The following is a 12,015-nucleotide window of genomic DNA, read 5'->3' on the forward strand; positions in this document are numbered from 1 at the left end:
GAATGCGAATTTTACCAGGGGAACCCCGCCAAAACACGCGTCTTTTATCCCCGGAACGTGATTTTTAACGGGGACCCCCTCGAAACGCGATTGGGCGGGTTTTGTTGTGAAAACCTGCCAACCTCTTCATAAAAGCAGTGGCGACCTCAAGAGGAGGAAACGCATCAAACTAACAAAACACCCCGATCAAGTTCAAGCAGGTAAGTTTCAATTACATTTTTAATATTTAGAGCTGCTGTAATGAATATTATTCCACATTTTAATTTGAATTTCGGCTTGAAATAAACATCGTCGTTAGCGTATACATAGTTAATCGTTAGCATAAGTGTGGCTAACGCTAATATAATGAGCATTAGAATTAATTTTGTTCATTTTGTTCAAAATGATGGTACCGAATACTGAAATTTTGGTACTGTGACAACACTACTTATAAGTGCTGCAGGGTTTAATTTGGTTTTGTTTGTGTATGTTTTTTTTTACTCTCAAAGCCGTGATTCCCATTCACCTCCATTATAAGACTGACAGACTGCAACGGTTTGAGTTTAAAATCTTCGTTTGTGTTCTACTGAAGAAACAAAGTCACCTACATCTTGGATGCCCTGGGGATAAGCAGATAAACATAACATTTTCATTTTTGGGTGAACTATCCCTTTAACAGAACTTGAGGGTTAAAATTTGTTTTTATTAATTTTTATTAATAATTCCTAAAATCCTAAAAAAAACTTTTTTAACCTTTTCAAAATTACCAAGAAACTTTTTTTCACTAAATGTTTATTAGATTAGTGAAACGTAACAATATTCCCTCTTATAAAGAGTCACCCCCAGGGTGCTCTTTTCACCTACCCCGTTGCATTCTGGGGCATTTCTTTTGAACAGGAAGTGAGGAGGATTATGTGCATATCCCTGCTAAATCGACAAGTCTCCAGCGACTGTGGGGTGGCATTATTCAGCTGTCAGCCAATCCGTACCTCACTGCTACACAATTCACATGCTCAACAATAGATGCTGTTTCCAGCACTGGGAACTTTTAGGGCTCGAACAGCTGAGAGAATATACGAGTTAATGTCCATTAGATTTTAGCTCACTCTCGATTTTATTAAGCCTGCTCAGGGATTTAGCCCAATTCGCCTATGTATTTGTCACAGCCCATTATTTAGAGAAACACACAGACGGCTGCAATGATGCTTATGTGTATTTCATGCTCTAATCCATCATCGTAAAGACGTCATCAGAAATCCAGACACGTCACCATCTCATAATGTTTAATGTCACGAGAGTTTCTCTTTTTTGTTTCAAAGCGAACGCTTGTACTGCCACTGCTCTTGAAGAAGACTCTGGCAGAAATTACAGTACTAATTAGGATTAAGGAAGAGGTCAGTGTGCCTGTACTAGAATGTAAGGCATTTGCAGTGAGCGGGGATGACGCCATCTGTGCTGAAAGCTGTGAGCAGCTAATTCTGGAACTGAGTGTGACACGATTTACAGATTTCGGTTGGAGCCGCCTCACGGTGAATACAGGATCCTCCGATCAGCCGAAAACAATTTGGTGCGCTAAATTAGGGTCTTTTATCGCTGATGGAGGAGATAAGCATAGCCTAAATATTGTGTGCATGTATGCAAATGCATTTCATATCTCTCATTATCAGTTTCTGTGGAAAGCAGTTGTTGAAATGGCATCTGAGAGCCACGAGGGTGAAAAATAAGCCTCTAGTAGATCTTATCGGGGGAACGGTCAGTGCTCAGCTGGCCACAAATGGAACGGGAGGAGATGCACAACTCTGACTTACCTGCAAATGCAACCAATTAGTATGCCACGAAGTCTCTGCCTTCTGTTGACAGCTGCTATAAATAGCAAAGGCTTCTCCAATGGTAACCTGTTCTCACCCCTGTGGAAAATAACTCATGGTCTTGCTACGTACAACTGCCCTCTGAATAATCACTAACCTGCATTGGGAGACATTCAATGATGGTGGTTAATTGAGCCTGCATTTTAACCCTCATGTTCTGGGCCATTTTAATAGCTTGAAATGTACTGACATATTATGTCAAAACAAAAATACATGTAAAAATATATTAAATTACTGATGTATGGGTTCTCATTGACCCCCAAAAATTTTCAGACTTTTTTAAAGTTTTACTATTGACTACTTTTATTTTACTTTTTCAGATTTTTTATTTTATTTTTTTCTATCCATTCTGCTTGTCCTACATAGGGTTGCAGGGATGCTGGAGCATCTTGGACTGAAGGCAGGGAAACACCATGGAGAGATGGCCAGTCCATAGTAATTTTTATTTCATTATTTTATTTTATTATATTAATATACATTTTATAATGTTTTGACATTCACTGTTTTAAAAGATAAAACAGTAAATTCAATCTTAACAGAACTTTCAATTTTTTTTATGTATATTTTATCAAATATTTGTATTAATTTCCTGAAATTGTGCCATTCAAAAGCATTTGAATGGCACACAATTGTACCTTTGTACTGTTGCTATCAGAAATGCTTTTGTTCTACCATCAGGCCCTGTCCTGATTAATTTAGTATTCATTCACTCCCACTGCCTGAAACTGTGTCACAAAACAAAGGTTTCGACTGGTGTTCATGTGGACTTCAACCATGTGATGTGTTACACTAAACAAGGGGTCTGTTTTTATTGGAAAAAAGCCGCGATCTAATCAAGCCCAGTTATGTCATGTGACTGAAATGTGAGGTGAAAAGTACTTCTAATATGATATATCTGTGAAATTCATTTCCCTGTACTGCTTTACGGTGCCAAAATATAGTATTTCCAAATGCAATCAAATAAAGCCATACTCAGTTATTTTGATCTTCCATCACTAAATCATACCTGACTGTCAAAATCTCACCTCATTTGAAGCTTGTTGCCATGCAGAAGGGGCATAAAGGGATACAGGACAGAGATGTGGAATGGGAGATACGCACACCGGTCCTGTGAACTCCAGTCGGCTGGAGGACAAAAGGAAAGGGGGCCTCCTGCAGTAACTAATGCTGACGCAAAGTGACATGTACTCAGGCATTCTGTGACACCACTGCCCCTCTCTCACTGGCTCAAATCAAGCTTAGTCTTTGACCTGGCTAGATCAGAGGGGAGCTCGGCTGGAGTCTAGCCCTCAAATACCTCAAAGAGAGCCTATAGCATCCACGTGTGAATGCAAACATTACAAATCCAAAGAGCAGAGCCTCTGGCTAAAAGTGAACTGTCACAGAGCACCAGTTTTAGAAGTTATGCAAATGAATAGTGCAACCTAGTCTAGTCTACCTAGATTTACCTAATCTAAATAAATAAAATGCTTCAAGCTAGCTTTCATCCATCTTTAATTTCTTTAAAAAAAATCTTTAAATGACTTATTTTGGTGATTTTAATATATTTGTATATGCATTTATAGAATATGTGTCTTTATCTATCTATCTATCTGTCTATCTATATATCTGTCTGTGTCTGTCTGTCGAGAGAGAGAAAGAGAGAAATTATATAAAACATTTATGTATACATAATTGTGTATATATATATATATATATATATATATATATATACATATACATGTGTGTGGGACAGGGTCTCCTCGCGCATAGACTTTCACCATTGGCTCTGGCTCCAGCCAATTGTTATTGACTTACATTTCAAAATAAAACTTTATAAATCTAACATTGTTTCTAGTTCAACTAAAATAAAATATGCTATATAAGTAAATATTCTCCGTGAGAGCAGAGCCTAAAGCTCGTGGCCAGTGGTGTTCGGACCGGAGTTTGAACCTCTGCTTCATGATATAAACGGGAATCACCCACGAGCTCTCACGCGAGCCGGTTCGGACTGGAGTTTGAACATCTGCTTAATGATATATAAATGGGAATCACCCACGAGCTCTCCGGCGAGCCAGTGCAGGGGAAAGATTTCACTCTATCGCTTTGTTATAAGCAACGGGGGTGTCCCGGGGCTAGAAATTCGTAGGGTAGGAGGGGGTAGTGACACTGGGTGTAACTAAAAAGGTACCATTGTCCGGTGAGGTCCGGTTGGGGAGTTACGGAACGATCTCATAACGCATAATCTTATTCTTGGAGATCTCCGGGCTGCAGTTATACCCTTCTCGAAAAAATGGTGTAGAAACAATTTTCACTCAAAAATTGCTAGTAAATTTCACATTTACAAAGAAATGGCACATTGAACACAATGAAAACATGAAACTTTGAAGTAGAAAAACTGAAATATTATTTTCATGTAAATGTTTTTCAATCTTCTACTTTCAACTTCAAAAAATATTTTATTACAGTATATGTATATTGCTAATGATCAGTATTTACATTTTAAAGATATTTTTAAATATTTAGTTAGCTTATTTTTTGGGATATATGAAAGTGAAAGTGACGTGACATGTGGCCAAGTATGGTGACCCATACTCGGAATTAGTGCTCTGCATTTACCCATCCAAAGTGCACACACACAGCAGTGAACACACACACACCATGAACACAGCAGTGGGCAGCCATTTTATTGCTGCGGCACCCGGGGAGCAGTTGGGTGTTCGGTGCCTTGCTCAAGGGTACCTCAGTCGTGGTATTGAAGGTGGGAGCGCGCTGTACATTCACTCCCCCCACCTACAATCCCTGCTGGTATGAGACTCGAACCTGCAACCTTTGGGTTACGAGTCCGACTCTCTAACCATTCGGCCACGACTTCCCCCACATATATCAAATATATACAGTAGGACAAATATGTTGACAGACGTCTTAAGCTGTTGCATGCCGGTGGTGTGTTTCTAAGACACTGTCAAATTAAAAATAGTCACACTTTTAAAAAGTTGTCTCGATTCCCCTGCATTCTGTTTCATTCCCCTCGTTTCATTCATTCATTCTTCATCTTGTTTTTGAACACAGGAACACTCCTATGTAAAAGATCTCTAAGGAATATAAAAGTCAAAAAATTATTTTATAAAGGTCTTCACAAAGACAATGAACATTCCTCCTGCTAAGACCACAGCAAGTCAGTGTTGTGTTTTCATTAGAGGTGCACTGCAAGAGGAATGCCTGCTTGTTCTACACTTGCACTTTGAAGTGACGCCTAGTGACATTTGCTCAGCAGCTGAAGGAATATAAGAGGTATTTTTGTTGTGGAGATTGCCTTATCTTTGCTGAACGCTACTATTTTTAGTCTTGGGGAAACAAACCCATTTCTTCCATGATAGAAATCTAGCAGTTCACAACATTTAGATTAATGGGACGTTGGGAATATGCTGCATAACAGAATCATTTTTCTCAATTTAATAAAAACCAGAGAATACAGATAGATCCAACATGAGTTTTACATAGAAATGAACAAGATGTACAGCCGATGTAATGACTGTGTCTAGCTCCCTGAGGTACCTTCCTCTCAGCTTTCATTATTAGATGTCTTCACTTGAGATTGGATGAAACAGATGAGTCTGAGGGCAGAACAAGAGGTCATTACTGTCATTTCTCAAGCAACTTGAGATATTCAGCAACTGAATATTCAACTTCATAATCTTATGTGCTTATTCAAAAGAGTCTTTGTTGAGCCTTTCTGACTTGTAACACCCATGCAGATACAACCATAGCAGACCTAAATGTGTAAATATGTTTAAAGGAGATAAAAATACAGACCGTTGAGGTCATCCATTTAGGCAGCGTTAAGAGAGTAAGAGCCATCCACAGCTGTAAAAATCTACTTTCCCTGGAGCAGGTGGGATGTCCTGCGCAGGAGATTATTTGTAGAGGGGGTTTAACACAGCCATGTCAAGTACTGAGGTGACTGGCTTCACAAGGAACCTTATCTCAACAGAATTGCATCTTCACAAGGGATTTTCCCCTTGTAAATTTATGCTCATTAGAGAATATTGAAATTCAGAGGTCATTGATATTCTTGCTTGGAGTAAAGTGACTATTGTATATGTATGTACATTTGCTTAATCACAAAGAATTTATGCTGCTTTGATACCTTTATTCGGGCATCATATGTATTCTTTTAATAGAAAATGCCACTCCATAATGCTCTGCAACAGGCTCAGTGGGGGGAAAAAAATCCAAGATGGCAGATGAAATGTTGATTATAAATATACTTTTACTCCGAATTTGTGTGAATATGGAGTTGCTGCCTATGTAAAGTGTTGCACATCAGATCAGTCACTATGAGGCTCTATGTCCATTAAAGGGGTCATATGATGTTGCTAAAAAGAACATTATTTTGTGTATTTGGTGTAATGAAATGTTTATGTGGTTTAAGGTTCAAAAAACACATTATTTTCCACATACTGTACATTATTGTTTCTCCTCTATGCCCCGCCTTTCTGAAATGCGTCGATTTTTACAAAGCTCATCGGTCTGAAAAGCGAGGTGTGCTCTGATTGGCCAGCTATCCAGTGCGTTGTGATTAGCAGAATTCCTCAAGCGTGTGACGGAAATGTTACGCCCCTTTCCATACTGTGATGATGTGTCCCTCCCTTAGAGGGCAGCTGCCTATGTAGGTGGTAGATAGCCCAATAGATTTCAGAAGAGAGACTTAATTCCTTCTGTCAGCGTCAAACAAAAACAGATGCCAAAATGCCCATGAGATGAAATGTGAATTTAAAACACATTGTCTCCTTTGTTATTTCTCAGTGGTTTAGAAATTCAACACTCAAGTTTATATCATGCATCTACACAAGTGTTCGTACAGGCTCGGAGGGTGTAGTGTAAGAAACACACTCCTCTGCGAAGTCACACTGGGAATATTGCTGTACAGTTATCCATGTGTCAGTGGAGGAGGATTTGTGACCTCTTGCACATCATGAATTGTTCAGGGCTACAAGCATGCAGATCATTTTAAAGCTGCGGGGGCAGAGCCCGAGTGTGACTCTCTATGTGATATCACTCCTCAAGCTTTAGAATCTATTCCAGTTGGATACGATACGATGAACTTATAGGGAGCACACATCCAATCAAATCCCAGTGACGTAGACCCCGGGATGTGTAATGAATGGCTCTGTGGGCATCTCTTTCTCAGCCAATGACCAGCCTCACCTCCTCCCCCCAGCAAAATGAATCAATGCTGCAGTATAAAAATAACAAGGAATATTATCCACTTCATGCACTGCTGAGTGAACCGCATGTGTTGAATGCTCTCTGACAGGCTGCATTGGAGCAGAATGTGTTTCAGCTTTTCTGCACGCCGGTTGCAGGGTGTGGTGGGGTTTAAACGCTGCGCTGTGGAGGCTGTCCAAACAGCCCCATGATTCTGGCCATATAACTCATTTCTCTGTGGTGTAATGTTTCTTCATAGACCGTCATGCTGAGTTAGGTGTCGATGCCAGGATTAGAAAATGACCTCCTTAAATAGGGTGACCCCTTCGTTGACCTTTCTCACCATAGTGCAATTTTTTAGTTTTTGGTGGTCCATTCGTGTGGTTTTAAAGAAGTATTCCAGGTTCCAGGCATGGTGTGGATTACTGCAAAAAATAAATTTGGACTTGTCCATCCTTTTCTTTAAAAAAAAGAAAAAGGGGGGATAATTTAAGAGCAGAAATGTGAAACTTATCATTTAAAAAAAAAAAAAAGCACTTACACAATAGTTCAAAGTTTGGTGATATCTTTCAGAAAGGTTTTTTTTTTTTCCCGGAAAAAAATTAATACTTTTATTCATCAAGAATGCATTCAATTGATCAAAAGTGACTGTAAAGACATTTATAATGTTACGGAAGATTTCAGTTTCAAGTAAATGCTGTTATTTTATTTAACTTTGTTCATCATCAAAGAAAATTTCAGAAGGAACATGACACTGAAGACTGCAGTAATGGCTGCTGAAAATTTAGCTTTGCCATCACAGAAATAAATTACATTTAAAAAATATTCAAATAGAAAAGGTTAATTTGAAATTGCAATAATATTTCACAATATTAAGTAAAGTTTTTTTTTTTAAGTTTAATTTATATATTTTTTTTCTGTATTTTGATCACATAAATGCAGCTTTGGTGTGTATAAGACTTCTTTCAAAAACCAACCCCAAACATTTGAACGGTATGCTACTTTTTTTGTTAAAACTTCTGCTGTAAAGCAGTTTAACCTCATTTGACAACTCCACAAAGCACTACAAGTGCGTCGATATGAACACTCGTTTAAGTGGCATACACACTGGGATTTGCATTTGCAACCATGTGAAAACGGGGTGCTGCAGCTCCCTCAGCACCCCTACTTCCCGCGTCCCTGCCTATACAGTGTATTTTTGGCTATTGCTACAAATATACCCCAGCGACTTAAGACTGGTTTTGAGATCCAGTGTCACAAATCATGTTAACATGCGTATTGTTTACGTCTTGTGGCTATACTATTGAAACAGTGAGTATTTGATTGTTTACAGCCCTATTCTCTTCCATTATAAGTACCTCACTGTAAGCTAGACACTTTTTTAAAAAATAAAAAAGAAGGATAAGTGGAAATTAAATTTTGTGCTTCGCAACATTGTGCCACAAATTCTATCAATTGAGTTTAACAGCAGGCAGATGCATTATGTAGATATGGAAATTAAGCTAAGTCAGGAAGCTCTCTCTCTCTATATTATATTATTCAGTTCTGTAATGCCTAGGATTTTACCGGGGCATTACACTAAGATTACTGAAGAGAACCAACAGTTCTGCCTCTAAAGGAAGAAGTGGAAGATTAAAGCTTGACTAGGATTGTCACATCTCATCCAGCTGTGCTCTCCAAACAGGAAGAGAGAGGTGAGGATATATAGGTCATAGAGCACCTGCCTTGTTTGAGGGCTCAATTATTCCTCAAATGGCATCAGACCACAGAGACTTTACCCGACAGGACAGACCTTACGTCACTGGGTGAGGTGTACGGTGGCGAACGTTACTGACACAAGCTATGGTTTTGGTAGTGCTGAGCACCAGCCTCCTATTTGATGATATGATAGAACAGGATGTGGCAGGCAGAAAAAGGAGACGGGAGACATCGTCACCACTTCCTAGCAGTCTAGTCACAGAGTGGCCAGTGGCCTTTGTGTCCTCCATATGGCTGGATGTGATTGTAAAAGAGGATGTAAGTGTGGATGTGTTTGTGTGAGGTAGTGTTTTTTTTTTGGCACATCCTGCATCCTTTCCCATTACATTATTGCACTGATCTACACCTCTTCTTAAAGCTTTTGATTTAAAAACTATTTACACTAATTCAACCATGCTTAATTTATCAGTTATTTAGCTCTTCAAGTGTATGCCGGGCCCCAGACTGTCACTACTGTGCTCACAAATATGATTAAAAATATGACAATAAAATATTTAAAAAAAAATCTAAATATGAATCAGTACAATAACAATATAAATAATATTATTATTAAAAATAACACTGGATCTTACTAGGGTGTGTGAGTGTTTCCTGTACAGTGTGAGTGGTGATGTCCTGATTTACGAATAAATGACTCTTATTAATTTTTTAATTGATTCTTTTTAATTATTCAGTTCAAACGATTCATGAAACAGCCTCAAACTCACTCAGAGAATTGTCTAGAGACATTATTCTAATGTATACTTTTGATTTGCGAAAATTACATCAGTATATTTGCTCTCTAGTTGCTGATATGAAAACGTAAGTAAAAATTCATATTCACAACACAATTGTGTTGTAAAAATAATTAATATTCAGGAACAACAATAGGTTGTTAAAGAAAATTTGTATTTCTTTTTTCGAAAAAACAGTCTTCTTTATGCTGTCCTCACGTTTTACTGCAACACACTGTTGTGGTTTATCTGTCAGATTTGCAGCCACGTCTTTTGTATTACTAGCCTTGATCTGTGTTAGATGGATGAATTCTCAAGAGCCTTGGCCCAAAATACAATCATCAAAGATTCATAAAAATTATCCCTAGCAATCAGATGTCCATTCAAATTTCAGTGCGCTGAATATATGCTCTTTCAGAAAAAAAAAAATGTTTTTGATATTTATATGGATGATTATGACACAAAAATACCACAGACATACAGTAGGTGTTCAGTTGCTTATCCATGATGGACCTAAATTCTAAAATGCTGTTAACCAACCAACTTTTCATAGGGAATGAGCCTTTAACATTTTAAAGCGGTAGAGAAAGTGATGAGATGTATAGGTCACGTTCTGAATTCTTTTAAACATTTTCATGATGTTGGACAAAAACGAAGAGACACAAATTTCTAAAATTAGTATGAACTTCACAGTTCACCTTTTTGATTTAGCATGTTTATTAGCGACTACATGAAATTAGCGAGCCTTCTGGCCTTCACTTTAAAGCAGTCAGCTGTTATTCATAACAGAACGGCGACTGCTTTTCAGTCTACACAATTATTTGCGGTGGGACGCTTTTACATCAGTGATGTTTGTTGTGAGAGTGAAACTAAAAATGGCTGGTAACATATCCGTTCACAGCTCACAGTGATGCGAAGAATGTGTGCTGTCAGGGTGGAGGGTTTGGCCGCTAGGCTCGAATGTTAATTGAGTTTCAGAAATCTTTAGAGTAGTACAGTGGTAACAATATCACGTGTGGTTTAGGCTGTAACGACACCCCCGAAATTTCAAGTTGTTAATTCAACATAAAACTGATTTTTTTGTCTGTCTTCTCGTTGCAGGCTACATCAGCACCTTGGCAGTCATCCTCAAGACGACGAATCCTAAACCATGGGTCAATGAGTTTGAATGTAAGGCTGAGTAATTTGTTCTCCAGCAGTCTTTAGCTGCTGATTCGAACATTAAACAGGCCTCTGGAACTGCTCACAAGCTCTTTCGTTTTCTCTCCCCATGCAGCGATCGAGCTGTCCTGCATGATAGAGTCAATCTCCACTACTAATCCCAGAATAGAATGGAAGAAAATTAAGATGGGAGAGCCCAGTTATGTATATTTCGATAAAGAAATAGCAGGTAAGCTATACTACATTCAACACATACTGAACACTGTGCCGTACAACACATTGACTAATACTTTATAATAAGGTTGCTAACATTCTGTTAATGCAATATTTTACATGAAATACCAGTACATTTCTACAGCATTTAATAATGTTTGTTAATGTTAATTTCTGCATACACTACTGTTCAAAGTTTGGGATTTTTTTTTAACTCTGATGCACTTATTTGATTGAAAGTACAGTAAAAATTGTAATGTTGTGAAATATTATTGCAATTTAAAATCACTGCTTTTTATCTTCAGCATCATTACTCCAGTCTTCAGTGTCACATGATCCTACAGAAGTGAATCTAATATGCTGATGTGGTGCTCAAGAAACATTTCTTAATATTATCAAAATTGAAAACAGTTGTGCTGCTTAATATTTTTGTGGAAACAGTAGTATTTTTTTCAGTTTTTTTTATTGATGAATAGAAAGTTCAAAAGAACAGCTTCCCCTTCAGGAACTCGAGCTGCGTCGGAGAATGCTTTGGGAACGCCTTTCAGCGTGACCGGCTCTGAATCATATGTGTAATCAGTCCAATGGAAGGGCGAGACGTCATAGGCGGGTGACGTAGTGACCAGGACGCTATAAAAGCACGTGAGGTGGAACCGGCGTCAGCTTTCTGTCATTCAGCAAGCGCTCTGTGTGTGTGTCAGTCGCATTTTATGTTCTGTGAGTCTTATTTACTGTTGTCTGTCAAAGTAAGCACAATCAGCAACATATAAGCTCCAAATATGTCAAAAAAGGCTGAGAGTAAAACAAAGCATCTGGGCAAAAGCAGATCACGTTATAGATTGTGTGTTCCTCCCTGCCCACGCTACATCACGGGCAGGGATACACTCAGTCTGTGCGTGGTTTGCTTGGGAGCGAAGCACGCAGAGTCGACTCTCGAGGGAGCCGACTGACCGCATTGCGAGCGGCTTCCCCTGCGTACGCTTTGCTCCTGGAAGGCTCTCTTCGAGGAGGGAGCCTTCGCCAGCGTTCCTCGCGGTGCTGGCCCCGCTTCCGCCGAGGTGGAGTGGCAGCTGCACTCGTGGGGTTCGCAAGCGGATCTGGCGGAGGGAATGGAGACGGGCGAGTCCCTATCT

At 39.0% G+C, this 12,015-nt stretch overlaps 1 protein-coding gene across 2 annotated transcripts in view; it reads left to right on the plus strand.

Annotated features, from left to right (window-relative positions):
- Positions 1–12,015, plus strand: part of LOC107669398 (junctional adhesion molecule C-like) — a 38,318-nt gene that overhangs the window by 18,020 nt on the left and 8,283 nt on the right. The window contains exons 1-3 of one of the 2 annotated variants that reach the window (XM_016461607.1): positions 2,219–2,282; positions 10,610–10,678; positions 10,785–10,898. In XM_016461607.1, coding sequence (XP_016317093.1) covers positions 2,261–2,282; positions 10,610–10,678; positions 10,785–10,898 — 205 coding nt within the window. In that variant the 5' untranslated portion in view covers positions 2,219–2,260. Of the gene's footprint in view, positions 1–2,218; positions 2,283–10,609; positions 10,679–10,784; positions 10,899–12,015 lie in introns of those variants that run through there. The other variant, XM_016461606.1, reaches the window with a different exon arrangement.

The sequence above is a fragment of the Sinocyclocheilus anshuiensis genome, unplaced genomic scaffold, assembly GCF_001515605.1.
Source record: "Sinocyclocheilus anshuiensis isolate Anshui unplaced genomic scaffold, SAMN03320099.WGS_v1.1 scaffold180, whole genome shotgun sequence".
In the NCBI taxonomy this organism is placed as follows: Eukaryota; Metazoa; Chordata; class Actinopteri; order Cypriniformes; family Cyprinidae; genus Sinocyclocheilus; species Sinocyclocheilus anshuiensis.